General features: G+C 43.0%; 2 protein-coding genes across 3 annotated transcripts in view; one reads left to right on the top strand and one right to left on the bottom strand.

Annotated features, from left to right (window-relative positions):
- Positions 1-15189, bottom strand: part of LOC145433575 (centrosomal protein of 19 kDa-like) — a 198790-nt gene extending 183601 nt beyond the window's left edge. The window contains exon 1 of the mRNA XM_080310706.1: positions 15178-15189. The gene's annotated coding sequence lies outside the window, so the exon portion shown is untranslated. The remainder of the gene's footprint in view (positions 1-15177) is intronic.
- LOC145433574 (transcriptional activator GLI3-like) overlaps positions 1-27464 on the top strand; it is a 34889-nt gene extending 7425 nt beyond the window's left edge. For both annotated transcript variants that reach the window (XM_080310704.1, XM_080310705.1), the window contains 27 exons: positions 1287-1391; positions 3371-3433; positions 3507-3605; positions 4108-4213; positions 5125-5336; positions 6343-6619; positions 6986-7168; positions 8777-9029; positions 9238-9322; positions 10144-10250; positions 11665-11814; positions 11874-12038; positions 13170-13343; positions 13411-13521; positions 14438-14636; positions 17359-17592; positions 18127-18359; positions 19179-19266; positions 19334-19484; positions 19702-19939; positions 20733-20897; positions 20964-21237; positions 22129-22610; positions 23460-23543; positions 23608-23671; positions 26092-26205; positions 26818-27464. In XM_080310704.1, the coding sequence (XP_080166830.1) occupies positions 1287-1391; positions 3371-3433; positions 3507-3605; positions 4108-4213; positions 5125-5336; positions 6343-6619; positions 6986-7168; positions 8777-9029; positions 9238-9322; positions 10144-10250; positions 11665-11814; positions 11874-12038; positions 13170-13343; positions 13411-13521; positions 14438-14636; positions 17359-17592; positions 18127-18359; positions 19179-19266; positions 19334-19484; positions 19702-19939; positions 20733-20897; positions 20964-21237; positions 22129-22610; positions 23460-23543; positions 23608-23671; positions 26092-26205; positions 26818-26999 (4598 nt within the window). In that variant the 3' untranslated portion in view covers positions 27000-27464. The remainder of the gene's footprint in view (positions 1-1286; positions 1392-3370; positions 3434-3506; positions 3606-4107; positions 4214-5124; positions 5337-6342; positions 6620-6985; positions 7169-8776; positions 9030-9237; positions 9323-10143; positions 10251-11664; positions 11815-11873; positions 12039-13169; positions 13344-13410; positions 13522-14437; positions 14637-17358; positions 17593-18126; positions 18360-19178; positions 19267-19333; positions 19485-19701; positions 19940-20732; positions 20898-20963; positions 21238-22128; positions 22611-23459; positions 23544-23607; positions 23672-26091; positions 26206-26817) is intronic.
- The last annotated feature ends 268 nt before the right edge of the window (positions 27465-27732 follow it).

Raw genomic sequence — 27732 nt, 5'->3', positions numbered from 1 at the left:
ACTATGGATATGTGACGTGATGGCAGTGCTACAAAAATTTCATTTTTCCCAAATTTACATCCTGGCTGCGCCTATATTCTTATTGTGCATATTATGGAACTTGGTGTCAGGCGGACACCATAAACACACATATATATAATATATACACATCCCATAAATATCGAAACACCGTACCGCAAAACACGCTATAGTAGTATATTTATATAGTATAGCATTTCGTCCATCTTGGAAAATGGCAATGTTTATTTAGCCGATTATTGCCCCGACTGCCATATATCCACGCCCTAGTTTGATACAATCGTCGCTTTGTTTGTCAAGTTATTTGACATGTTAGCAAAATAACGCAAACTAAAACGCCCTGCTTTTGACGATAATTTTTAATATGTATCCGAAGAAAGAAACATACGAGTAGAGTAGATTTATGTAATGATTCATTTAGTTTATCTGTCCTGTTTTAGCGAAGTTATTGGTTTGCGTGATACATCAGCGAAAACATGCGGCTAAATATACAAAAAGTGCTCTTATATGTTGAGAGATGCTCGTAACAACGAACTATATGTAATTTTAGAATTTGAATATTTCACCAGAGATCAATTACTGCTATTATTACACATTTTATTAGTTTATGATGACCCAGACCGCTATATTCAACGAGCATGTTTTTAAAGCATTCATTTTGACCTGATCCAAGTATACGAATATACGATTGATCTAGGCATCATCCATCACTTATCCACCACTTATATATTTTTCCAAGTATCACTGATTTTGACATATTGATTGAATATTTTATCTGTTCAAAGCACCACAACAATATACTAGGGTGAAACATAGGAACCAACGAGGCCCGTGTAATACGCAAATCGTACTACTTACTCCTTTGGAGCAGTTTACGCTTCGCGAAGTCAATCTGGCAACGTCCATGACAAATATTTATTCAAACAAGTTGTCGTGACAAATACAAAAATATTCGCATAAAATGGAAAAGTTATTAACATTAAGAGGTATGTGTCGGTATGAATAGTACGCAGGATACGATTCAGTAATGTAAAACACAGGCTATAGTATTGATAATACAGAACCTTCATGGTTGATGAGGGCCTACCTTTATGTCATTTATACATAATATACGAGGAGTGATAGTCTTACGGACAACGAGATATTATAAGTGCTGACGATTACCCCTGACGAGTGTCAGCATACAATATTCGGGTTTATTTCACTGTATATTTATCAGGGCTTGTATTTGCGTGTTCGAAATAATAACTCATTTCTTCTCGTTTTAGAAGAGGATGAGGAGCGGCTTCGGATGCAAAAACAAGGCAACCGGGGCCGCCGGGGTGCTATCGGTGCCACGGACCATAGGCCCCCAAGCTGCGGAACGCCCCTAGGTAAGCGCTGCTCGGTTATATTACCCTGGAAACCGACGGGATAGCGCAAGTCATGCGCGCATTTTCCTAGAAAACCCTGCGAAACGCACCTTGCCTACCGAAATTAGCATAAATGGCTCGGTGTCCCCCTAAGCGCCGGAATGAGTCACCCGGCAAAGATGAAGCGATATTGGTCGCGCAATTCCATGACACCATCGACGCTCGCAGCGTTGCTCTTTTGATTCGATGCATAAATTGCGTTGAAATCACAGCGGGAAGTAATTCCTGTTTCAAACGCGCGCGAATCGGACAGAATAATTGCGCGAAGCAGCGTGAGCTTGAAATTTTCTTCCGCCTTTATTCACTAGCTGACCTGTTTTTATGACGCGAAACCGGTTCGCGTGTTTTTCAACTGCTTTTCTAATTTGCTACGGAATATGGAGTCTGCTATCAGCAGTGGCAATCGTTGGTACTCAAGTTAAAGTAGAAGTAGTGTTGTAAATTTCTGCTATGTAGAAGTGGAATTAGCGCCTAAAAACAGTTTAGTAGAATTGCTCTAAAATCATAATCAGCTGAGTAAGTAATGTAGGCACAATCCAATCGAGTGTTTCGAAAAAGTAGAAGTTCTTCGTTAGTAACCACCAATTCCTCGTGCGCGTATGTTCGATTGCTCGTATTCGTGTACTTAGGATACATGGTATATCTACATCATGCAGACAGAATTATTTATATCATCGTATGGGGGATGCGAATTTAAGGTAAACATAAACATATACGGCTCGGACGCGAAGGGACATTGGCATCACCATGAGATTACAATCATAAACATGTGGAATCCGGGGCTGACATCCAGATATCGGTCGCATTTGGCTGGACTCTTCAATTACGGCAAAAGCACTTGGGATAACTTTTTTCACAGTTTACGGGACTTACCAATAACAACTGCCGTTCGGCGTTGACTGTTGAAGGTGTCTCTAATCCAGTGATTCCCAACCTTTTTCCACCCGCGTACCATTTCGAGGTTTTATGCAGTGCTCGCGTACCATCTGCATAAGATACGCGTGCCGAAGGCGGTCCAAAAATGTTTCCACAATTTATGACGTCATAATCACGTCACAAAATTGGCAACAGAAGTACAAGGATATGTAAATGTTGTAGGGGTTGGGGGTGTGCAAAACTGTCCTCTCTTAAGCTGCACACTGCTTTTAAAGTCGTCGCGCAGATAAAAACGTGTGCCACGCACAAGAAAGCCGAAGTGATGACATTTTTTCAGTCGTTACGTACTGCTGTCCAAGAGAACACGCAGTGACTTGGTGAGTGCGCGCAGACTCGTGAAAAATTAGACGGAACATTGGTATTCCAATTGAACTATGGGGTCTGATTCTTCATAATAACCGTTAGCACACACATACATTTAATGCTTGTTATAATAATAACGCTCTCAGCAGTTACCGAGTTGCGTTGTCGTTTTCTCAGTAGAATACAGAATCTACTGGCATACCACCTGGAATACCTTCGCGTACCACTAATGGTTCGCGTACCACAGGTTGGGAACCACTGCTCTAATCGCTACAGGGCTTTTTTGTAATTGTCCGGTGCGCATAAACGCATTGCGTAATATTGATAACAAAACGCAGATGAGTTAATCTCCGTTAAGCTCTACCAACCTTCATTCAGCCCCAAGGGATAAATAAAGTTACAGACGCCGCGAAGCGTCGTAACGCCGTGGTCGTGATTAACAAATGTTATTCTTGTAAGTATTCCTCTTACACCTCATTTTTAGTATTAAATTCCGTGCATGAAGGTCGCAGCGGAAATATGGGTCGTTTAAGCATATATTGTTTTCGACTGTGAACAGGAGACGCCGTATATATTTACTCGAGCGCGACACGCGGAGAAATTGCCCCTAATCTGCGAAAAGTTCGCACCGATATAGCGACTAGTGCGCGATACGCTCGACTGTATCTTTGAGCGCCTTCCGTATCTCTTTATTTCTACAGGAAAAATAGCGGAGGAGACAAATGCTAAAAAACTTGGCTTGAACGAGTATCCCAGAGCGCACGGTACGGTATTATTTTTGCGTGGATCCGTTTCGACCGTATATAGAACGCCAGTCACCAGACAGCCCAATTTCAGATGACGAATATAAACAGCAAAAACACAACAACGTTGCGTTCCTCGCCCCGTCAAATCCGCATGATGTCAACTTCACCAACGACCATCACCAATCTACAGGTACTAATTAAGATATGACTCCGCGCACTTAGACCGAACACCGCCCCGTGACCTAGTTCGTAAGAGCCTGATAGCGAGCGCGAGGCATCGAATTTCTGCGATGCGCGTGGCCATCAAAGCGTATCTAAGCCCAGAAAGAAAACTTTCGCATTATCTCAGCGCAGTTCATCGATCTCGTTTCTGGCAAACTTTGGCTTGGGTTCGAAGCGAGACGCTGCTTACATCATTAGGCATTAGTTCGCCGCTTCGTTTATGAGCCGCTCGCAAACAAGAAGCCCGTAATAATGATAAATATTCATTTCTGGTGTTGTATTCTTGGGTGGGATGTTCGTGAACTCGACGGCTGTGTCCTAAAACTTCGGAATGTCTGCTAGAATTGCCCACGGGCCTGCGTTTGTGGATGGCGAAATGTAACGTTTCCTGATGACTCAATAGATATAATGTCGTTGTCGCAATTATTATTTACGGCCTCGTCACACTTATCCTACACGTTTTTTTCAAGTGGAGACTCGTAGCGGAAATTTCTACGTTCAGCCGCACATACCCGTGGATTCCAAAATCCGAGATGGCAGATATCCCTTTGACCCGCGCCAGTTGAGCTATCACGAGTATGTATCCTTTATCTGCTGCTTTGTGTGTATAGTAAAGAATAAACATGGCAGTAACTTGTATATGTATATATAAATGTTTAGTTGGAAGTCTAACGAGGCTATGGTTGCATTTAAAACAAATGGTTGTATAAAACATGTTTTAAACAAAGGCCTTTTTAATTTTTTTTTTCAAGTTGTAAAATCATGCCGTAATTGTGTGAATACTTTAAAAAAAACATGTTGTATGAGCCTGCGGACAATTACCGACGTATGTTGATATGGGATGGTTGGAACCTTCCAAATAGTAGGTTCAACAGCTATAGTACATATATTTCGTCAAAGGAGCTATATTTACCTTATATTTTCAATTGTTAATGTCATTCCACTATGACGTCACAATTAAATACTCATGACGTCATGGCTTAAAATGTTATGATCAAGGGCCTTGTTTTAAACATGTTTGTTTTAAATGCAGCCCTAATAACGACGCTTCAACCGACCAAGTTATTGATATGAGTTTGTGCTCTGTTTATTCAGTTTGCCTAGTTTGGAACTTTCCATAATATTGTAGTCTTGTGGTGTTTCGATCTGATGAAAATTTTAATAAAACAATTAATTGATTTCACGGTTGACTCCGTCGGTATAGTTGGTTCTTGGTTGAAATATGAATTAAACAACCGAATCATTTTTGTTGTAGTGAATTTTGTGTTTGAGATTCTTGTTATTGTTTATGAGAACAAAGGGATATTTTTAATACATCTTTAGCATGTATTATCCGTCTTCCTGGAGTCAGTTATCTAAGAACCACGCCCTGGCAGTATACGATAGGTAATGCTTCAATTTAACACCTGTGACTTCGAGTATCTAATAGGATTTTCTGAAATCGATCCGAGTTTTGTCTTTCTCCTGACCCCTGCGATTGGCTTCAGTGAACCGGGAATGGGAAACACTCTGCCAGACATCTCGCTGCTGCCCATATCCCCTCACTCGCCAATGCAACCATCTCTCAACGGCGCACCTGGATTGTTCATGGGTTCTGCAAACAACTCATCTTTGGACTTCTACATGCGATCACTCACCTCGCCTACGATGTCCATATTATCGCAGGCAAGAGGATTGAGCCCGAGACATTCCATGCAAGGTAGAGGGGATTTTCTATATGTGAATTGTATAGTTTTGTGGATTACATATTTGCCATCTCGATATCGAGTCTCATGAAATGTTTCGGCCAAGTATTTCATTGATATATCTATTCGTAAATAAACTACACGGTTTGTGATTATATTTAGCCGCAATATTATTTTGAATAGGCTTCAGGAGGTGCAAATTTTTTATATAGCAACAAAAATATGTTCATGGTGCGTATGCATATGTATTATAGAACATGGTATTCGGTTATTTTCACGGTTGAACTTGTCTGTACAGTATTAGGCTACGAGTAGAGTATGACTCATTGCGACGTCACAGTAGCATGCATGATGTGGAAAATTCAAATATGTACCTTTTAGGACACCGCTATGAATATAATGCCAGTTTCACGTGTCGCAATAAAGATTATTTGGTATTTCTTTCGAGTGTACCTAATTCATTCCGCTTTTTGACAATGTTGTAGAGTAGGTTGATCACCGCTTCACATATATGTTATTTCCACTACTAACGTGCGTAGCTTTACACTACATGTTCCGTAGGCCTGTGCTGTGATACCGTTAATCGAGGTTTCAGCCGCTCGCCCCGCAGTGGAAAATAGTATCGAATCTGTAATTCTAGTTGATAAATTAACTTTTAGCCCTATAGTCGTTATATCCCGTTCGATGGTCCTGATTATTGCCACAACGATACATTTATTTCAAGATTTTGAATTTGGCTAACCTCATTTATGGACGTTCGTTCGCCCCTGATAAGAAAGAGTCAGTCGAAAAGCTTGGAGTGCGATAATGTTGGCAATATGGACAAGTTGTTTGTTACAATATTATTTTATATTCCAAAGACTACGTCACAATTCAATGTCGTTATCGCGAGCAATTTCACTCTCACTTTGTAGTTACTGGGAATGACCAAGTAATCCAGTTATAATATACACATACACACATATGTGTTGATATCCAAAGTCAGACTGACTCCAGTTAGGATTCTATCGAATTTTACAGGCAGAGACGGAGAGAAATTACAGTTTTATTACGGCAACAACGCAACCGGCTCCTCAAACGCAGCTACCAGCGTCGGCAGCAACGGAGCAATACAGTCGGCTAACACGGTTCAGAACGGCCAGACTCAAAACGCATTGAACACAATGGCGTACTATCAACTCGCCCAACAGCAGTCGTTATTGGCAGCCGTCGCGAATGCAGGCGTCGATCGGTCACTCGGCATGTCTTTAGACAGGAACGGTGACATGTCGAGATTGTCCAGCCCGTTCTACATACGGTAAGCATCCCGGGTTCAATCGGGTTCCTTGCTCTGTTGCTGATTCACTGGTTTTGGGTATGCCTCATCTAAAATTTTTTAAGCGACTCCCAGATTTGAGTACGCTGTTGTTGTAATGTAGGTCCATTTGCGAATGTTGCTCATAAATAATCTAATCATACCGTGATAATCGTGATAAAATGCTCCGCACGATATCCAGATCAGTACGAAATGCTGTCGGAAAATCGCTCTCAACGCGGTACCATGATGATGCCTGCGTTGTTAACATGAAATAATGCAGTCGCCCCGTTCTTTTTTAAACCGCCGTGTCATTGATGACTACTTAGCCTTTCGAGTCTATTCTGACGCGCTTGTATACATATTCAGGTCGCGGCAAGGTCAGAAAAGAGCCCTATCCATATCTCCCTCGCATTCCGACATCAGCATCGATTTGATGATACGGACTTCCCCCAACTCTCTGCTACCGTTCACCGGAAGCGTCGGGAATTCGCGGAATTCGTCAATCGGCAGCGCTGGAAGTTACGGCCACTTGTCAGCCCGCGGGATTAGGTGCGAGTTGTTTGTGTTGCTGTAAACCGCTGTCTACTTGCACATGTAACTGCGGCCCTGTCTAGCGCCGGCCGTTACATGAGGATTTCCCGCGAGAATGCGATTTTGTGGATGTCGTGATATTGAACTAATAATCCTAAGACGTCACGCCGCCGTTGTCACCTAGGATGGTTTTTCGCGAATGTCTGAGATTGACTGAGTCATTTTGCTGGTATTGGCGAGGTTTCACGGAGCAGACTAGCGTTTCATTGGCGCTATCCCACTCTCAGATTTGGGCGTACGTATTTTATTTTGTGGCCGCGCTATCTATACAGCTGCACTGGTGAGAGTATGTCAGTTAATGCGAATTTTGCACCTATAACACTTTGGCTTTTGAAATGCTTAACTTCATCTCCGTGCTCACATAACAATGCCATATGACCCACATTATAATATTCCGAAACGACTGCCCATTTCCCGAATGGACTCTGACTTCCATTAATTGGATTTCAAAAAGTAAGTAGGTGGTGATCAAGAAATCTTTCTGTTCAATACACAACACCAGTATCACCCATATTCAACTCTTTTTAGATGCTAACAGCTAATAGGCGCGACTCATATCGCGACATGGGCCACTGGCCCTCTGCTATGACATCTCTCAATGTTTTGATTGTATTATCTGGGCGCTTTATGAACGTACTTACCGAGTCGTAACTAGAGCTGGGCAAAATCGTGTACCCGGGTGATTCGATTCTGAATCACGTCTTCTGCTTTGAGTCCAGTAAAGGCTAATTCACACATGCACGGTTCCCGGCCACGATTTTTGCCGCGCGGTTTTCCATCGTACGGTCAACAGGCCGTCTTGCCGTGGAAATGTTCACATTCGTTCACGGCGGCTGTCGCTACGGCTATCGTACGGTCGATTTCTTCGCTTTTTTGCTGCCGTACGGAGTATCACTCCGTATGACGTCATAACCGAATGCAGTATGTCAAAGTACAAATATGTACCTTTTTATGCCACCATAAATAATATAATGCTGGTTATCCATCACATTAAAGATAACTGGGTATTTTTTGGACCACACTGATTTCATTTCACTTGGTGGCAATGTTGTGGAATGATCATGACTTTAGAAATGTACGACCATTGAAGGTTTCAAGGCCTCAACAGTGAAAATTAGTACCGAAATTATAATTCTTGTTGATAAATTAACTTTCAGCGGCGAAGAGCGCATAATTTCAGTACTCGAAAAAATCGTATTTGACTACTCGACTCGAATCATTCAAATTACTACTCGATTCAGATTCGAGTACTCGAATCATTATGCCCAGCCCTAGTCGTAACTACAGGTTCTTGATTTTTAATTCTGCCGATACCAAGTGATGCAATGATGTAAATCTACCGATACTAACTGACTATAGTTTATGTGTATATCATTTTGATTCAAAAATAGGCCAGTACATCAGAAGTCAGTTTACAGTGTTTCTATATATTTCGTGTGGAGCCTATTACAGTATTACTGAGGACGTGTATTTGGGACAAGCGTATCAACTCGTCATCGTTGACCCTGTCTCATACATGGACATAGCGTATCCGCTTCTCAGTTATCAACTTCATTGCGCTTACAGTCCACAAATGGGATTCAACACAAGACTCGCGTCTCCCATGCACACGCAGCTGCTTACGAGTCGGCTAGCCGCAGCTTCGGCCGGGTTTTCTCCGGGATCTTTCACGCACATGCCAGCTCCGGCGGCTCCGATGCATCCGCAAATGACGAGGCCGCAGAATCATTTTCATCCTCAACATCAAATCACTCATCAGGATATCGGTCACCGCCCGAATCAAGTTCCACTTGCAAGGATGCCGGATGGAGTTAATAAGGTTGAACATAGTATTTGGTCAATTTCTGCAACCCCTGAATGATATAGGATTGCTTGTTTTAAACGAATCTGATTATAAGTTGATTCTTCCCGACTTGCTTCGAGATACCTATTCGTAAATTTCTTTGCTCATCAAACATATATTTGCTGCCTGTATTTGTTCTGGATTATTGTTGAATGTTCATGGTCGTTTCCTTGCTTTTATCAAGACCGAGAGTCAGCACCACTACGACCACGGCCTGATCAAAACCGAGCCTCACAGCCCTGCTGTGAATTCCGCTATGCGAATGACAGGTAGGCATTTCCAGTTTTTTATCCATCCTATGGTGGGACGAGGATGAATAATTTGCATTTGTGATTATTAACTTGCACTAATGACAGCAGTGATTAATTTATTCAAGCAATCGATCAACGAACTTGAGAGGTATAGGACATGTAGCCCGGCCCGTGTTATGTACGATGCAAATTGCACATGAAATTGTCAACTATAGCGTTTCATGCGTACGTAGCTGGCGATTTTCTGAGTAGCCATCGCAGTGTATAGTGTATTCGATTATTCTAAAGTTCATGCCAGTGACGTCATACTTGGTGATACGATTGTTGATGTACAATGTCCTCTCCAATTGTCGACCAGTTGCTGACGATTACCCTGACGAGTGTCAGCCGAAAATATTCGGGGTTGATTTCACCATGAATATATTATTCAAGTATATATTGAAGTTCTGTTCCTCCAAGAAGCTCTTCTAGTATATTTTAAAGCAAACTATAACTATTTATATAATGTAATGTTACTGTCGGGGTATCCAGTGAAGACTTGTATGAAGCACTATGACACGACAATGCGCCATGTGAATTCACGGTGTACAGAGAAGCGTGCATAGACCCAAGCATAATTTTTTCAAGAGATTTCTTTGCACTTTGTTAGAAAAATGAAAGAGTAACAGTTCGAGGATGACATCTATTAGTATTACGCACTCGTAGCACGTATGACCTGTGCGTGGTTTACGAGCGACATACACTCGGATTTTGAATAGACCCCGTAAAGTCCTAATTTGTTATGATTTTCCTATAATGATGCAATTCCGAACTAATCCACTTCACAATGCTCTCTCCAGGACCGAGTCAGCCGCGAAATGCGGACGAGACCGAAACGGTGTACGAAACCAATTGCGGCTGGGAGAGCTGTCACAGGGAGTTCGACACGCAGGAGCAACTCGTGCACGTATGTTGATGGTTGAGGAATGGATTCCAGCGTCAAAACACTTGAGTCGAATTAATGCGATCTAATTTCGACTAAGTCCACTCTCGACACTTGACTATAGTCTTATTATTATGTCAAATCGGAATGGAGTGAGGAAAATTCGTGATTATGCTAATCGCGCCGCGATGTGACTTGGTAAATTATGACGAACTCAAAGTGCGTCCAACTCGACCTCTTGTCAAAGTCATCAATAGGGCTAAAATTTAAAAACGTATGGCAAATCTTGACGTGAAAAAAAACTTTTTTTCGGCCAAAGCGCCAAATACACAATAAGTAGACAGTGAGCCATCTACAACTGTATAAAGTAACCTAAGCTACAAGGTGTAAAATCTAAAATGAAAAGCTCCTGGCAGTGCAATCCCGACAATGCAGTTTGTAACCAAAATTCCTTTGTAAAGAATTTTGACGCACTTTGACCTGACGCTATAAATTTTAAAAGTTTTCGACGTTTTTCGACAAGCCTGCTAGTCATCGGATATTTGTAGCCGGTATTGCGTTCGGTGAGATCTGTCTTATAGTTTGCTCCAGAAGCGTTGTATAGAAACTTCGTAGTATACCCGATACTGGTTATTTCCGACAAAGTTTTGACTTACCATTCAATTCAAATGACAATCTAATCGCATCTTTAAAACACCACAAGATTAGCTCGATTGATTCCATATAACGTTTCATTAATCTTCGAACACTATACCAGTATTGATCAAGACTGCCTGGCGCCGTATAAGGTATATAGTACGCTGACTAATATCATACAATACGCACATATTGCCTCGCTGGATATCGGCGACAAAGTTGCATAAACATGCGATGATCTTGACGTTTGAACTTTATGGGTCAAGAAGTCCTTACCTTGCGTGCAACTTCCGTGTCATTTGGAGTGTTATAGGGGTTTAAGCGTGTAGTGTGCACTATGCACTAACAAGGAACGTACAGTTTATTGCATGGTGCTTGATGAAGTATTTTAGAATCACGCAAACCATCATTTTAGTATTGAGTCAATCATTACTTGACTCAGTTGAACGTGTCTGTTCCCTTCTTATGCTATTCACAACTGATGTAATTGAATGAACGTATAATGTGCAAGTTACCGCTGATCTTATATTCGTATTCTTTTCCGCCACAGTCTTATATGACTCAGAATCAGTGTTAAGTGATCTCGCGGTAGTTTTACCATTCTCTAATATATTTCAGTGCATTATGTCATATGTCAATGTCGAAAAATCTTTTGTTTGTTATAGTAACGGGAGAGGTGTTAAGATATACGAATCGTAATCACGTTAAGAGCATTCGCTCGTGTAAACATTCGTAAAAGTGCCTTGTACGCATATTCAGTCGTTTTGTCGACATGAACCGTGTATGTTTCTACTCTTGTCAGCATATTAACAACGACCATATTCACGGAGAGAAAAAGGAATTTGTGTGCCGATGGAAGGACTGCGCGCGAGACCAAAAGCCGTTCAAGGCGCAGTACATGCTTGTGGTTCACATGCGTCGACATACTGGCGAGAAACCGCACAAATGCACGGTACGATTAGGCTTGTGTATTTACGTACGTATGTTATGCCTCATTGCGATGATTTACAGTTTGAGGGATGCAGCAAAGCGTATTCACGACTTGAGAACCTAAAGACTCATTTACGATCACATACCGGCGAAAAACCGTACGTTTGCGAGTATCCGGGGTGCTCGAAAGCTTTCAGCAACGCCTCGGATAGAGCTAAACATCAGAACAGGACGCATTCTAATGAGGTAATTGCACACATTAGACGCGGTTTCCTCTACATCAAACATGCTTAAACAAACATTTGTTGCATGGAATGCATGCGATACACATAGTGCCGATCACTCCACTGAGCTATTTGCGCAATTGTAGTAGCATATAACAGTGCCATAATTTATCATTGTGTCCATATCTATACTTAGGGTTGCATTTAAAACAAAAATCAATATTAAACAAACATGTTTAAACAAGGCCCTTGTTTAAAACATGTTTTTTTTCAAATCATGACGTCACGAATATTCAATTGTGACGTCATAGTGGATTGGCATTGACCATTGAAAATATAGGGTAAATATAGCTCCTTTGACGAAATATATGTACTATATATCTGTTGAACCGACTATTTTGAGGGTTCCAACCATCCCATATCGATGTACGGTGTTTAAGCAAAATGTTTTAAACAACCATTTGTTTTAAAGGCAACCCTATCTAAACTCGTCTCGTGGTTTTTATGTGATAGTGATTGCGATTGATTTCAATAGTCTTTCAACCTGTGGTACTATAAGCACTCTCTCAGAAAACATAGCGATATTGTCCAAAACTAGCAAGATTGAGATATGCCTTGACACCTTGATCGCACTGGTGTAGCTATAGGCGGGCGAAAGACGCTCTTGCCAAAAATGTTTGACGTGGTAATTTTGATACCATCTGTTTTTCCGCATCTTAATGCATCGGTGGCGTCAAGCCATCATTGGAATCTAATCGCCCGTCTCGAATTTTCGCTATATGCTGGTTTTGTACCCATTTCGGTAATGATATTATCAGCATAGGAATAGCCGCCAAGAAGCGTAATACACTCCGCATTATCTGTTAGCGAAAAGTGTACTATTTATATCTGCGGATGGCCTAAAATTCTATTCGTAGCTACTGTGTCTTAGCTGATCCGATTTGACGATCAATCTTGATGACTGTAAATGTGTCTGTAAAATTATCTAAACCAATATAACATCATAACCCCAAGAGGCACAGCGAAGCTGACATTTCCCGGCATCCGTATCACAACGGCCGTGAAGGAATGATCCGTATATTCGCTCCTACTGCACGCTACGTTGTACTGTAAATTTACATGGCGTAAAATAGAGCCTTCCACGACTTCGCAGAAACCGTACGTCTGCCGCATTCCAAACTGCACGAAGCGTTACACCGATCCCAGCTCGCTGCGTAAACACGTCAAGACGGTTCACGGCCCAGACGCTCATGTTACGAAGCGCATGAAAGCCGAGAGGGAGAGAGAGGAAGCGAAGAAAATGGAGGACGACCGCACTGTGAAACAGGTTGGGTTTGTGGCGAAACAATCGCGCGGATTAGCAGCGCCCGGGTCGCTAATTGCTTTCCTTGCAGGAAGCGGACTCGGTGCGGAAAGACGAAAAAGATCAGAATAACAATAATCAACCGCCGGGACAAGGATGCAATCCGATTTCTCCTGGAAGTCAAAATGGAGCCGGAGACACGGTGAGCATTGAGTATGAGAAATTAAAATGGCATGATGCTGACACCGATTAAATTTACACTATGCACACGTACAGTCGGTGATAATGTAAACCTATCCCGAGCCGTTTATCAATCGGGCATATATATGCATATTGCATATTTCTCAAGTTTAGATTGGAACATCTCTGACAACGAATGTAGTCTTAGCCACTTTGCGGTATTCCGGCAAAGCGCTAATTAAAACGCCGACAGGAATGTTTTGATTCGCAGATCAAAAGCAAAGCGTTCAAGGTCAATGTGGTGTGAGATTTCTGTGAGAAATTTCAACCAAGGGTCAAGCATCCTTCCTATGATACAGCAGAACACCAATGAATGGGTTGCAGGTTCGAGTCCGACCGAGGTCGACTCCGGAATCCTTTCCTTATTGTTGGACGTTTATCTTGTCTTCTGGTCGTCATCCTATCCGCATAAGAATATCTCACAAAAAGTCTAGAACGATAGTGGCCCGTGCTATAAATCGACAGCCCGCACGCGATAAGCGATGTCTAAAAACGTAGGGTCCGCAGCTCAGGAATCATTATTATATCTGACCGGCGTAAATGACCACGAAGTAGTCGAAACACCATGAATAATAATATAACAGCAACAAGCCATGACCATCACATCACAACGTGCTGTTTCGCACTCCCGCGTTTCGTGCCCTTTCCGGCGCAGGGTTATCGCGACCTTATCACGCACATTCAACTTCGCGTTTCCGATTACCGATTGTATCTCCGCGCCATGCCTCAAACGCTCCGGATGATTGCAAAATAATGACAGCGGCGAATTGTGTCCGTGACCGCGACACGATGTTGGCAAGCTGTGTCGCTCCACGTATAGTCATTATACGCTCGCGATCGGTCGCGATACGTGTTATGATAGGTACACTCCTGCTTAGAACGGCCCCGGAAACCTCAATCCCCGAAGCAATCAGTCCACGTGCACTTCCGGCTCGGATATGTCGACGACCCCGCAAAACTCGCCGCACGCCCATCATCCGTATAACAACAATGATTCCGGAGTCGAGCTGAACGCCGGATACGGGCACGATCACGACAGCGATGGGGACATTGTCGTGGATGAGAATCCACTGCCAGGTGAGGAGCATAACCTCGATTTATTACGACATAATCACAAACGTTACAACATTGATGATCTAACCTTGAGATTATCGTGATCAATTCTGATAAGCGTCTTGTGGGATTCTGCGAATCGGTGTTTGTCGCAGTGTGGTTCAGTGACAGTCTGCTGATCTGTGATATGGGATATCTGCTGGCATGCCGCGTACCGGTACTATACATTCTCAGCGAAAAGAGTTTAAGTATTCACACCCAAAAGGTGGTACACGAAAACGGAACTTAACTCAGAAATATATCGCGGTTTAATACTGCGTGCCTACGTGCTTACTGCATACCTTTCTTAGTCCCTGCGTGCAAGCATCATTTGGATTAAAATGTTGTGTTTGATTTATACCGTTGTGAAAGTCTGAGGTAGGCTCTGGTTTCGTGTACCAAGGGTGTACATTCACACCCCTACAATCATTGGTGTTACACGGGTGTGAATACACACCCTTGTCGCTTAGAGCGTATCACTCGTTACGAAGCACCGATATTGCAGCATGAATTTATATCTGAAACTTAATACAACCAACTACTCCAATTAATTTCCGATAACGTCAATTCGTACTCTTCAGTTAAGAATCTTTAGATCAAGGGTGTCAAACATGCGGCCCGCGATGATCGTATTATCCAGCATATTTCGATTTTTAGTAACAAATACTTCCAATGAATAATCCCTCAAGACAACAAATGTCATCATGTTCATCTTCATAGACCGCCTTATACCCAACCCACAGCGTTGCTATGAATTCACTGTAGTCGATATTAGGAACCGAGTCGCTAACATTGACAACCTATCCAGAAAGGCGAGAAGTCCACACCGAGTTCACATGTTTTTTAAAAAAGATGGTCCGAAAAGTAACTCTTCATAGGAGCGAAAAAACCCAATGGGCAGCCGGTATGCGGGTTACACGGAGAATGAAATAGTCACAAAAATAGAATTCAAATATCTTTTGTCGCACTGCTGCATCAGTTTTGGCTCAAATAGTCCCCATAGCCCCACAGAAACCCAAATCGCGATTTAATACTGCTAAACCAAATTCCAACTTCCGCATTTGCAGTTAAATCTCCTGTATTCCTCACAGCCCATACTCATGGCTATCCCCAGAGTACCACTAAAAAGTGGGGCCCTGTGAGGGTGTAGACATATGCCTATACTTTACCGTCGTGAGAGCCACTGTTTTAGCGTATATTTGCCAATTTTATTGTTTGCGAATAAAGGTGTCACTAGAATAGAACCCCTATGATCCGTAACATAATGTAATATACTATCATGTAGGCAGGCATCATAATAAAGTATTCAAGTGAAAAACAAGTGCAGGAATTTTGAGGTGACATTTTGGAATAATTTGACTGGTCCGGCCTGCGAGCGATCTGGAGGTTTTAATCCGGCCCGCGACTCAAGTTGAGTTTGACACCCGTGGTTCAGATTATTTAGAAGCATACCAGATCATCTCGATTTACGCCAATCGAGGGCAAATTTATATATAGTATAGTTGGGGCAGGGGAAAAATTTGTAGCTTTATGACCTAAAATCCCAAATCGATCATAACGTCCCCAGCTAAATTGACGTCACGATGTCCAAAATATGGATCTGGCAGTACTCTCCTGCATGCGCAGATGTTACGAATATACAATGTACGCGATTGTTTTGTATACTTGCACATTTCTAGGTTACATTTGCGTCGCGAGCTCAAAAGGAAGAAACCTCATGATAAGGTCACTGTTCAAATAGTAGCAGCGCTTGAATTGGCACACTTGGCAGTGTTGACATATTTTCCAACTTTTCAGTTTAATTCCTTCTCGAAACCGACGCGTTTCGCGGCTGCACTATTTTCGGCCCGCGTCGCCCGGGTTTGGAATTTCCAGCAAGCGATTTTATCGTCGTAATATCTTTGTTTTCGTTGTGTAATTGACGGTTAACGGGACAATGTAATTCGCTATATAGACTCGTTAATCATAGCTTGCCGCACCGTCACACATAGCTCTCTGTGTTATCCAAGAAGTATATCGTTGTTAATTGTTGGCGTGCGAGACAAACATCATTTCGGTTTCCTTCATTGCGATAAGCCATCGACAGAACGGTGAATCACTGTCGACAAGGCTTCAGAAATTGTGCTATACTTGCCACCGGTTGGTGGTGGTGCCGCACTAAGATAAGCAATGGAAATATACCATAAGTAAAGAGGTGGTCAAAGTAGTTCGCGTTATCCTTTAAGTAGAATTAAAGTCGTAGATTCTACTCAAGCACAAGTAAAAGTAGCGATTTCAAGTAAGTAACGAAGTATTCTAAGCGTAGTTACACCTAAAAACTGTGAAGTAGAATTAGTATTTAAACATAACCACTTGTGTAAGTATGGAAGTATAGGCAACACCTATTAGAGAACTCCGAAAAGGTATAATTACTCCGTTACTGACCTTTGCATATTCGTCTGAGATTTGACTCATCTGGAATTGAATTGACTTGACTTAGATCGACTGCCTTCACTTTCACTGACGCAATCTCTGACGTCATAAAGATATCCCGATGGAGGTGCAGGTCTTCTTTTGATTTATGAAAACTTGACGTAAAACAGGCGCCTTATCAATGCTATCGATTGTGGGTTTTAGTTGAGTCATGATCAAAAGCGAACAGATCCACCATCCACGCGATTTACGTTAGAACCCATTCTCCTTACTCCAGCCTTGTCTCCCATCACAGACTCTACATCGGGCGGCGTAGGACTGCAATCTCGCAGGCGGACATCCCTACGTCAAAACATCATTCCGCGGATGGTGAATCAGAAGATGCAAAGCTTGTCGATTGGAAACGCCGGCATGATTCCGCCCGGTATGGGAACAGACGCGTTGGGGGAATACATCCTGCCTTCGTTTTCCAACCCCAAGACCGAGCGGGGGTCAAACCACTCGCCGTACCCGCATTTTCCGCAGCAAGGTCAGTGTCAAGCCAGGGTTGGTTTGTCAGTGAATTTAGCGGTCGAAATGTTATAACTACTACCATAGTGACAGCGATGCATAAATATAGTATCAATAAATTCGAAAATGATTACTTCACTGAATATGAGCTTGAATTGTGGTGCCTAATTTACCGGTATCCCGGGTTTGGATCGGAGTTGAAAAGGATGAGTGTATTTTCATGTCCGAATCTGGGTCCGTATCCGGGACCAACTCGAATTGAAAATTCAAAATGATTCGAATTCCGTGAGCGAATCTGATTGTCATAGGCATGGGAAGGTGTCGCACTTCTGCTACGGTCTTTTCGCTCATGCAGTGACGCTAATCAATACTCTGTGCTTGGCAGAAGTTCGTAAAGAGAAAATTGTTGAAGTATAAGGGGAAGTGGTCTATAGCATCGCCACTTGAGTAAGTTGTGAAAGTAACATATATTTTCTTCAGAACCCAAGAATGTAGAAGTAGTAATTTGTTGCTGATCACATTTCCCCAAACTATCATTTCTTCTATTTTCCAGGTAGCGGTGATGGTACCAATGAAGTCTCGTCTACGACTTTAATCAACGCTCAAAACCACGCGCGGCCTCCCAGCAAACCATCTCATCATTCCAATACCCTCCCTGGCGGCTTGGCGCCGATGAATCGACATATGACGCTGCTGGCACCGGATAGAAGAGACAGCGGCACCAGCTCCGGGCACCCAAGCAGAAAGCCATCGGCGGTATCGAACGCCAGTAGGCGATCTAGCCAGGTTAGTTGCGTAGCTCACGAATTAACTAATGCGGCTGTAGGAATTATTTGGTGCTTATCTACGCGTGCGCGGTGTTTCAACCCTTTTAAGGCCGAAATAGCGTATTCAACTTATAGCTTTCCCGTAATGCGATGATAGCGGAGTCACGGCTCTTTGGTAGGCCGAAAGTTCGCGCGATGAGTCAGCTTTGTTTCTGCTATATTACAAGCTATTCGAGAAGCACTTTTACGGCCCTAATTTGGCGTGGTCAATCTGAGAACAGAATTAGTAACGTTGTAATTCTAGCTAACGTCTATTTTAAGAGTTGTTCTTTGATGCTCGTATTTGTTAACTACAATAAAATACGAACCAACTGACTACGCGTTCTTCAAACTGGCCATCCTGGGTCGCTTTGATCAGTACTCCCCAATCCCTATATAATCAGTGATAACTGATAATACACGTTCAGATGGACTTTGAGAAATCAAAACATATGATGATATATTTCACATTTCCCAGGTGAGGCCACAATTGAGATGTTCGGCAGTAGTTTCAGGGAGTCTTGTTCTGCATTCTTTCGTGGTGTTCTGGAATGCAAGCATCGTAATCCAAGCAATGTCTTTGTGTTTGCATTCACATTCACTCACTGTGCTGCCTGCTCTGTCCTCATGTGCGAAAAAATATGTCCGCTTTGTACAAATGAGAGTTGTGTTTCGTATATCCGTACGGGATGATGAGTAGCCTAGTGATGGGTAAAGTGTAACAGCCCAATCGCTGGAATCTTCCCTCACATGTCGCTTACGACAGGCTTGTTACAACATCCCACCTTATTGCATGCAGAACACAAACCAAGTTCTCGTAAACGGCTCCTACGACCCGATATCGCTCGGATCCTCAAGAAAGTCAAGCGGAATATCAGTAGCGCCAGGTAACACGATTTGTGATGTGGGTCGTATATTGAGGGATTCGCTAAATTTGAACTGCATTCGCATCAGGTAATTCAGGCGCAGCCTCGTCGCCGATGCTGCCGTCGCTAAATCCGTACACTTTGCATCGCTTGACCTCCAAGTTTAACGAAGTCACGGGAAGGCCGCCACCGACGCCGTTGGACCGAGATACCTACACCAGGAGTCAAATCGGGAAATGGTACGCATTTCTTCTTCATCCTAGAGATTTACATTTATATGAACATGGTCGGTATTTGCTATCTTGCGAGATTATTCAGAGGAAGTATTTTGCACTGTATATCACAACCGTTGATAGAAATGGACTGCATAATACATGCATGCATTTTATCATTCACTCAGCATTGCTGCGCGGGCCGTATCTTTATAACCCCTGCCTTAAATCCTTCCCACCATAGGCTGCAAGAAGACGCGGTCGCTCGATCTAACGCGCAGCATACCGGGAATACGACTTACCACACCAGCATGGCGCCGCCCATGGCTCCGCCTCCGCACCATCATAATTCGTCGGCCACTCCGAACAGAAGACGCAGTGACGCGCCGTTCAACAGAGCCACCAGAACCCCGCTCCCTCAGGAGATATCTGGCAACGCGAACAGGAGGGCCAGTGATCCGGTTCGCAAGACATCGCAGCAGGTAATTTTGCATTTGGAATCGATTCTCGGTTTTATTGATAAACTATCTTCTTCTTCAGCGACCCAGTAAATGCGTAGGGAAAGCGCTCTTGTTCCCTCAAACTTTCCGTATTGGTACCCCGACGCCACATTCGTTAGCTATGAAATCGGCGTATTTGGGACGTCATTTCAGCGTTGAAAATTTTCAGGCTGACCAATTTTATACTTGCCCGAATGCTGTTAGTCTTGTCATGTTGTTTTCAGGATATCTTTTGCTGGTGCCAGTTTTGGTTTGTCTCTACCACCAGAGGGGGTCAAAGCAGCAATCGCTGGTACTCACGTAGAATTAGAAGCAACGTAAATTTCTAAACTAAATTACTGCTATAAGTAGCGAAATAGTCTAAAATGGAGTAACTAGCCCATGTACGCAAAACCTTAGTAAAAGGGTCTCGATACTTACGAGTGACAACGTCTGTCTACTACACAATACATTGCCAATATGGACTGCAATTCCCGGGAGTTTCGTTTCATAGTGTACTTTGTATAAATTATATGTTGTTTTGATATGCATCGTGCTTTTTCTACCACGGGAATGGAAAAATATTTTTTATACGTATTCTAAACACCTATAAACAACTATTGGTTTTTAATACGACAGCAAGGATCCTCAATAAAAGTAAGGAAATAGTGAATGATTCTGGTGCCACTTGCAATCAACTCGCTTCTGCTGTAGATATGTCTGGATGTCGTCTAGGACATGTGTACTAACCGCGCGTAAGCTATCAGATCGTGACGACTTGCATTATGTTTCACAGCAATTCGATCAGAACCGACCGTCAAACGTACAACGCTACTACAGTTGGAACAACATGAATCCGTTACCAGGAATAAGAAACTATCACAACGGGGACAAACAAATTCAAACCGGCCCTCCTGGGATGCAAGGCTACAACAATTTCCTATCGGCTGGAAACTTGAATGTAAGCCGATCCAGCGTGGTGATGCGTGACGTAATAACAATCCCGTTTCGCATGACTGATCCACAGGTAGCGCGGCAACGGTCCGACAGCAACGGCAGCTTCTTCAGCAGCGAAAGCGGCTATCAAAGCAACGGCAGTAACATGGCTCTCAACAATGCCGGCGACTATCAAGCTTCTCCTATGGCTAATGTGGAAAGCCAGCCTTACTTCAACAGCAGGCACGCCTCCCAGCAGGGATATCATAACATGCCTGGAGTAAATGAGAATATCCTGCAAGAGAATTTGAATGCGGACATCATGTCTGGCGTCAATGGGATGTATCCGCAGAATAACTCTCACGGTAAGGGCTAGATTGTTGAACGAAATCGGAGGGATACGGCTAGCAGGGTAATAATAGCAGACATTTGGGAGCATGATCAGAAATGGCTAATGACGAACTGAAAGATGGGAGAAATTAACGATTGAATGGTTTCACAATTTCAATGTGATATTACCCATTATGTGCCGTTATGCCACAGGTCTTGAACGCAAAATTTCGTATGTGAATTATATATTATGATTCTAACTAAGAGCATCGGCGCGCTTTACTAATATCCTATCCATTCGTCGTGTATAGCCCCAATTCTTACGTGACATTTGCAAAATTAACGGTGCCAGTATATCCGTGTTGATATTGCAGAGCTGTATGCAATCGATATATTGTTCAATAATTGCTTTACTATTAGTGAACGGTGAACTCAACCAGCTGTCATTTGGCTTCGCATACCTGCGAAAGTGGCGATACCTTATCGATTGCAATATGAGGTGGTCAGACGCAGTCAGCGTTCGAACGCAAGTAGAAGTAGAAGGGGGACGTCATGAATTTTACACAATTACAAGTAGAATTACCAATTTCCAAGACGTGTTGAAACTGCCCCAAGTGGAAGGAAGTCTCAAATGTAACGTCTGAAATGTACTCTCAAGGTAATAGTTTCAACAAGTAGATTTGTTCGATTGGTCGCATGGTGTTAGTAGTCGACTATGGCTACTTTCAGCTCTATGCAAATAGATGCGGATATAGACAAAAATCATAACCTCTTGAGTACGTAGTGCAAGTGGGCAAAATCTGTAAGGAGAACACTGACCATCTCCGGATACAATACAATTTTTCCTAAAATAGTGGGGTTACGGACCTTCCTGCGTATCCACAATATATTATCATAAGTTCATAACCTCAACTGTGTATTTTCAGCGTGTCCACCGAACTCGGTGATGCCAGGCGGCCCCCTAAGACCTTTCTCGAATCATCCCCACATCCAGCATAACCCCGCGATCACAGACCATCACCAGCGCGGCGCTTCGTCGACAAGTTATCATCAAATTCTTCAACATCCCGAACAGACTGCGTTCCCAAACGCCGACCCGCCCATCAGTCACCCCAATTACAGGCCAAACGACCAGTACAGGCAAATGCAGCCGCGTCCGCCCGCCTCGGCCCAGGGGCAGCATCACTTCGTTCACCCCGCGCAAACTTTTTATCCGGCGAATCAAAACGGCCCGTATTCGAACAGCAATGTCGTACCGAGACCGCCGTCGTCTCATAACTCCGGCAACTCGGGAGTGAACAGAATGCGGGCGTCGAGGATGAGGAATCCTAATTTCAGGGCGCAGCCTTCGGCCGGTGGTAATCCGCAAGCGGGGAATGTGCCTGTGAATTTCGTTCCGGACGCGGAAGTGGGTGTTTTTGGGATTCTTGATTCTAATATGATGGTACATTACATGCACAGTCGGTAGTCAAGTAGTAGAAGCGTCGTAAATTTCTTACTCGAATGCAAGTAGATGAATCGCTTTCCAAGAAGGTAAAAAAGTAAAACTAATAATTGGATGTGGAAGCAATCTAAAACCACAATCATGACTAAGTATAGCAAGTAGGCTAAAACTACTTGAGTACCCTAAAAAAGCAAAAGGACTTCGTTACTGACCACCTCTGGGTTCACGTGTATATGTCGTATCGAACAAAACTTCGTAATTGCCAATCATCTTTTTAATGGGCGAGTTGTGACCTCTTTCACGGTCGAAATTTTGCCTGCGACCGAATCCGATTTCAATGAACTCGATACGCTTTCGTCGGGTTTGCCCAAACAACAAAATTGAATTCGGAATTTATAAAATATTAGATAACAGACGCAATTTCGGATAAACGCCAGCAGAAAAGTGTTTGCTCCCAAACTTCTTTGAAAACGGGAGATTAACAACATCGAAATTCACTGATCACGCTACAATGCTGTAATTATGAAAGATGGACGCGTCCTTCTTACTAGAGATTGTCACAGCAATAGGAAAGCGACTTTACCCAAATTGTGTCTTCACATTACGGACGTATACATTCCTGCCCTTGATATTTCCTTGTCGTACAGCGTTTTTCCGAAATTCATCATTTCGAAAATTTCAACTACAGTAAACGTTTCGTCCTAATTTATATTAATTGACGATGGCTTGGCGTCGGCGTCATGTGCAATTTGTGCATATCTTGAGCAAAAGTACTTTGAGCGACCATTTCTTATACGACTTTTGCACTCTCAGATTCCCGACACATATCTCCAGCAGGAATTTATCGACAGCATACCGCCGTTGCATGTGTCCGGCAGCTTTGACGACAGCAATAAGGTACGTGATAGCGCGCAATAGTCACGTGAACTGTTTCCTAATCCGTTTACGCCATTTGATTTAGAATCGGAGCTCGATGAAAATGCCCGCAGACAGCACCACCGGACCAGATGGCCCTGACAACGGAGGTAGGTCAAGACTGTAGGTTAATCGCATCGATAGCTTTACGGCAGTGGTTATTAACCTTTTCCCTCCAGTGCCCAATTTCAAAAATTGACATGCGCTAGCCCCACCCCCACCCCATTATTCAAAGTCTGTAATAAAGCAAAGAGTATGAGGCAGGGCCGTAACAGCACTACGTCAGCACCGTTAAAAAACGTTGGCCTTGTTCCCACCACAGGGGGATATACCAAACTTCGGGGTGGGGCTTCGCCCGCAAGACCCCCGTCGCGAGATTCCGATGTTGAGCAAAGTTTATATGACCTGGTCGCCCCGGGCGCGACGATTTTATATAATACATGAACGAATTGTTCAAGAATATTGGTAATTGCATTATATCGCTATTTAACCTCTCAGCCCACGTAATCAGAATTACCGGCAGCGCTGAGCAATGTTCCCTCTAATTTTTCACTAATATTCGCGCTCTCACCAACTCACTGCGCGGTCCTTTGGACGTCAGTGCGTAACGACTGAAAAAAAGGTCATGACTTTGATTGGACTGCCAAAATACCCACTTTCCTCGATAGTTTTGTGGTGTTGACAAAAGGTCATTACTCCGGCTCTCTTATGCGCAGCTTAGAGCTTCTGAGCGCAGAGACAGTGTCAGCACTGCGCAATTGCGCACGCCCGCAGCGTAGATGAAATAGTGGCGCTAAGTGAGGTGTTGTCTTGGAAAATATAGGGCACGTAATTATTAATTAAACATAATTGGTAGGGCATGTTGGTACAATTGCTTCTTAACATGTTGTTATTTTGTAACCTCCTGTCCGATATATAGTCAAAAGATATTGAAATCGCATAAACGTACTAAACTAAAAGGAGCACATGATTCAAAATTGGTATTCTTCACTAGCAAATAGTTTTTTTCTGAGGAAAGTTATTTGTCCTATGGCGTTCAGATTGCCACGACAGGATTATTTGGAACGAGCCATTTAAGCACCTATGGAAAATTTGACATATTTTTATCGAGGTTTACGGTCAACATAAGGGCAATCCTTTTCGGCTAATGTTTTCTCGCTGACGATCTCTTTGGCACACTTCTCGGAGTCCCATGTGTGGCCAAACTTCATATGTATTCGTGCATCGTGGCATGGTAATGGCCGACGCCGAAATTTCTGTTTCTAGTTTCTGTAAGTCATGCGTATTTTGTCGTGGAGGAAGGGTACCCAATAATAAATAATTTGGCAACGTGAAATCGCGCGCATCGCCAAAAAAATTGAAGAAAGTTGCATGAATTGTCAAAAAATTATGTAAAATTTATGTTCATTCACCGAAATAATTTTGGGCCTCCTTCGAGCTCCCCCCATTAATGAATGGGTTTGGGGTGCGGCAGTTACGGCCCTGATAATAAGTCAAAGTCCGGTCGGTCTTCTCGAGTTGAGACAATATTATTTAAAATATTTCGCGCTTCAATCACCCCGAGGACCACTCGACTAATAAACGATATAATAATTGTATGTGGTATATTCGGAGTCGAATCAAGGTGATCACAACAACCATCGGGTATGGGCTCATACCATCTGGTTTGAATCAGATGTACACTAGTACACATCCCGAATTCATATCTGCGAATTTCAATACAGGAAATCTACGATCTAAAAGTACGCGCAATTCATTTTACATGAATTATAATGAGCCACTACATTTACTAAAACATATTGCAAGCATCGTCGCGGAGCGCGACCAAAACTTTCCGAAATTCGACATGTTTTGTCGAATGTTAGTTTGCACTGAAAACTCATTAATGAGAAGTCCTACTAGTACACCATCTACCGCGAAGCTATTTTTCTTCAGCGCGCCCGTACCTCCCCCTTGATCCCAGCGCCCCCATATCTCCCCCTAAGCGTTTCTGCCCCCTTTAAAATCCAAATCGCCCCCTGGGGGCGCTGGAGGCAAGGTTAAGAAGCACTGCTTTATAGCCTTGGTTGCCATCGACATCGATTGAAAACTAAGGCAGCCAAACAAACCGCGAAATTAATAAATTGATATGTCTCAAAAAAGTCATCAATTTCTCCCACCCCTAATCACGGCCCATTGCTAAGCACAAACTTGCCTTAAATAAGGACACAAAATGGGTCACTCCTTCGGTAATCCTTTGTTGTCGAGAAGTTCAATTATTGTGTATAGTGTATACACCAGGCCAGTGATATCAATTTGGATTCGAGAATAATATGGAGTGAAAGATTTTGACGGGATCTGGAATTGATACGGATACGAATTGTGCGAAACTGGTTGGGACTTGGACATGAAATTTTTAAATCATTGTAAACTTCCACGCGATTTTGTAAAATAGTCGAGTAATTACGGATTTGAACAGTGAACACGTTACGAAATCTCAAATCCGTAACGATATCCGAATCACAAAATTTGATCTCCGCTTCACTCACAGAGCCCGAACTCCGGAAACCGGTTACCGAGATCGAAGACAACTTCGACGCGATGAGCGGCACTACGAATACTGACGTCACGCTGCCGTCCATGTCCGGTCTCTCGACAAGACTCGGTAAGAATTCTCTCAACCGACTATACAACGCGGCACTAAGTTCAATCGTACGCAGAGGCGTTAACGAAATACCAATTACTACTCTTTCGAAGTACTCAAGTGGCTTTCACCTACTCGCACTAATTACTCAAAAGGGATTATGTTTCAGAGTACTCCCAGTTCTATACTTGAACGCTTTTTTTAGGAAAAACTACTTACTTTTTAAGATTTGGATTTTGAAAAGTAGCGAGCGGTTTGAGATAAGTTTCTGTCACTTTTGCGTGTGCTAAATGTGCGTTACAAGATTGTGCAATGTACAATGTACGTACATATTTGTAGCACCATCAGTCATCACACGTTAGTCGTGAAGATGCATCATGTTATTTCGATAGTATCAAACACCGATTAACCATTAACTGCTAAAGGTATGCGAACCCTCGACCAGATATACTTTTAGAGACTACTTACTTTAGTGCTTTTGAGACTTTTTGCAAATCCACTTGAAGTAGATATGACACGTCTTCGAAATCGCTACTTCTACTTGTAATGAAGTAGAAAGTTACGGCATCACTTCGACTTCTACTTGCGTATCTACGCTGACTACTTTGACCACATCTGATCACACGTTTCCAGCAACGCCGACCTTGCAAAAGCCATACAGCGCGAGTTTACAGCAGCAGGAAATCAACGAGCAGATGGCGTTGCAGGACTGCTGGGACACTAACCCCTCATCCAACATGGCTCTCAACAGCATGAGCTCGATGCTGCGCACGCTTGAGGAAGAAGATAAGTTTCTTCAGATGATGCCGCACTGAGCAAAGCGCGCAGACCAAGACGAAGATGCAGTATATCTCACCTCGAATTTTCGCAAACACAATCATGTATCCGACACCATTTTGTACCAGATTTTGATTTTATGACAGACCGATAAGACACGGTACGCCAGCCAACTCCTGAATTCGTTCGTAGCGTGACTTCTGCGCTGCATATTTTATTTACCGCACATTGTCATATGTTATCATCCTTACCGCTTTGGGTATATGTGAGCCGTATTCGTTCCTATTGCTTTGGCTGTCTGTTTACAGCTGTTTTTTTACGTTTGTGAAGTATTTGAAATAACGTTTAAAGACGGATGCCTCGTGAAATCGTATTGTGCCTTATGTTTGAAACACTGCCAACGAAAACGCGCGTCGCCATACTTTCCTGTTTTGTACGTATATTTCCAATAACTTTTATACTGCCACTGATGAAATAAAGCCATGGGCACTAAATTAACCAAACGATGGATAGTAGACAGTAGAATTATCAACGGATGACGCAAGACAGAATGTGTTGAGAGGTATAGGCGGTCTGCAGGGTTGCAGTTTCGATAATCGGGAAAACTAAGTGCATGTTTAGGGTTGCAGTCTTTGAACTTGTTTGGCGAATTGGCAAATGTCGAGTTCGAGAAGCTCGACTTTAAGTTTGATTGAAGTATGTGAGCTAAGGATTTGGTTGGAGGTTCAGTCGATATTATACATTGGCAAATGTCGAGTTCGAGAAGCTCGA

This window comes from Botryllus schlosseri, chromosome 2 (genome assembly GCF_051294905.1).
Source record: "Botryllus schlosseri isolate E-star chromosome 2, Bs_hap1, whole genome shotgun sequence".
NCBI lineage: Eukaryota > Metazoa > Chordata > Ascidiacea > Stolidobranchia > Styelidae > Botryllus > Botryllus schlosseri.
Note: the sequence above shows the minus strand (reverse complement) of the source record. Positions and strands in the feature narration are given on the sequence as shown.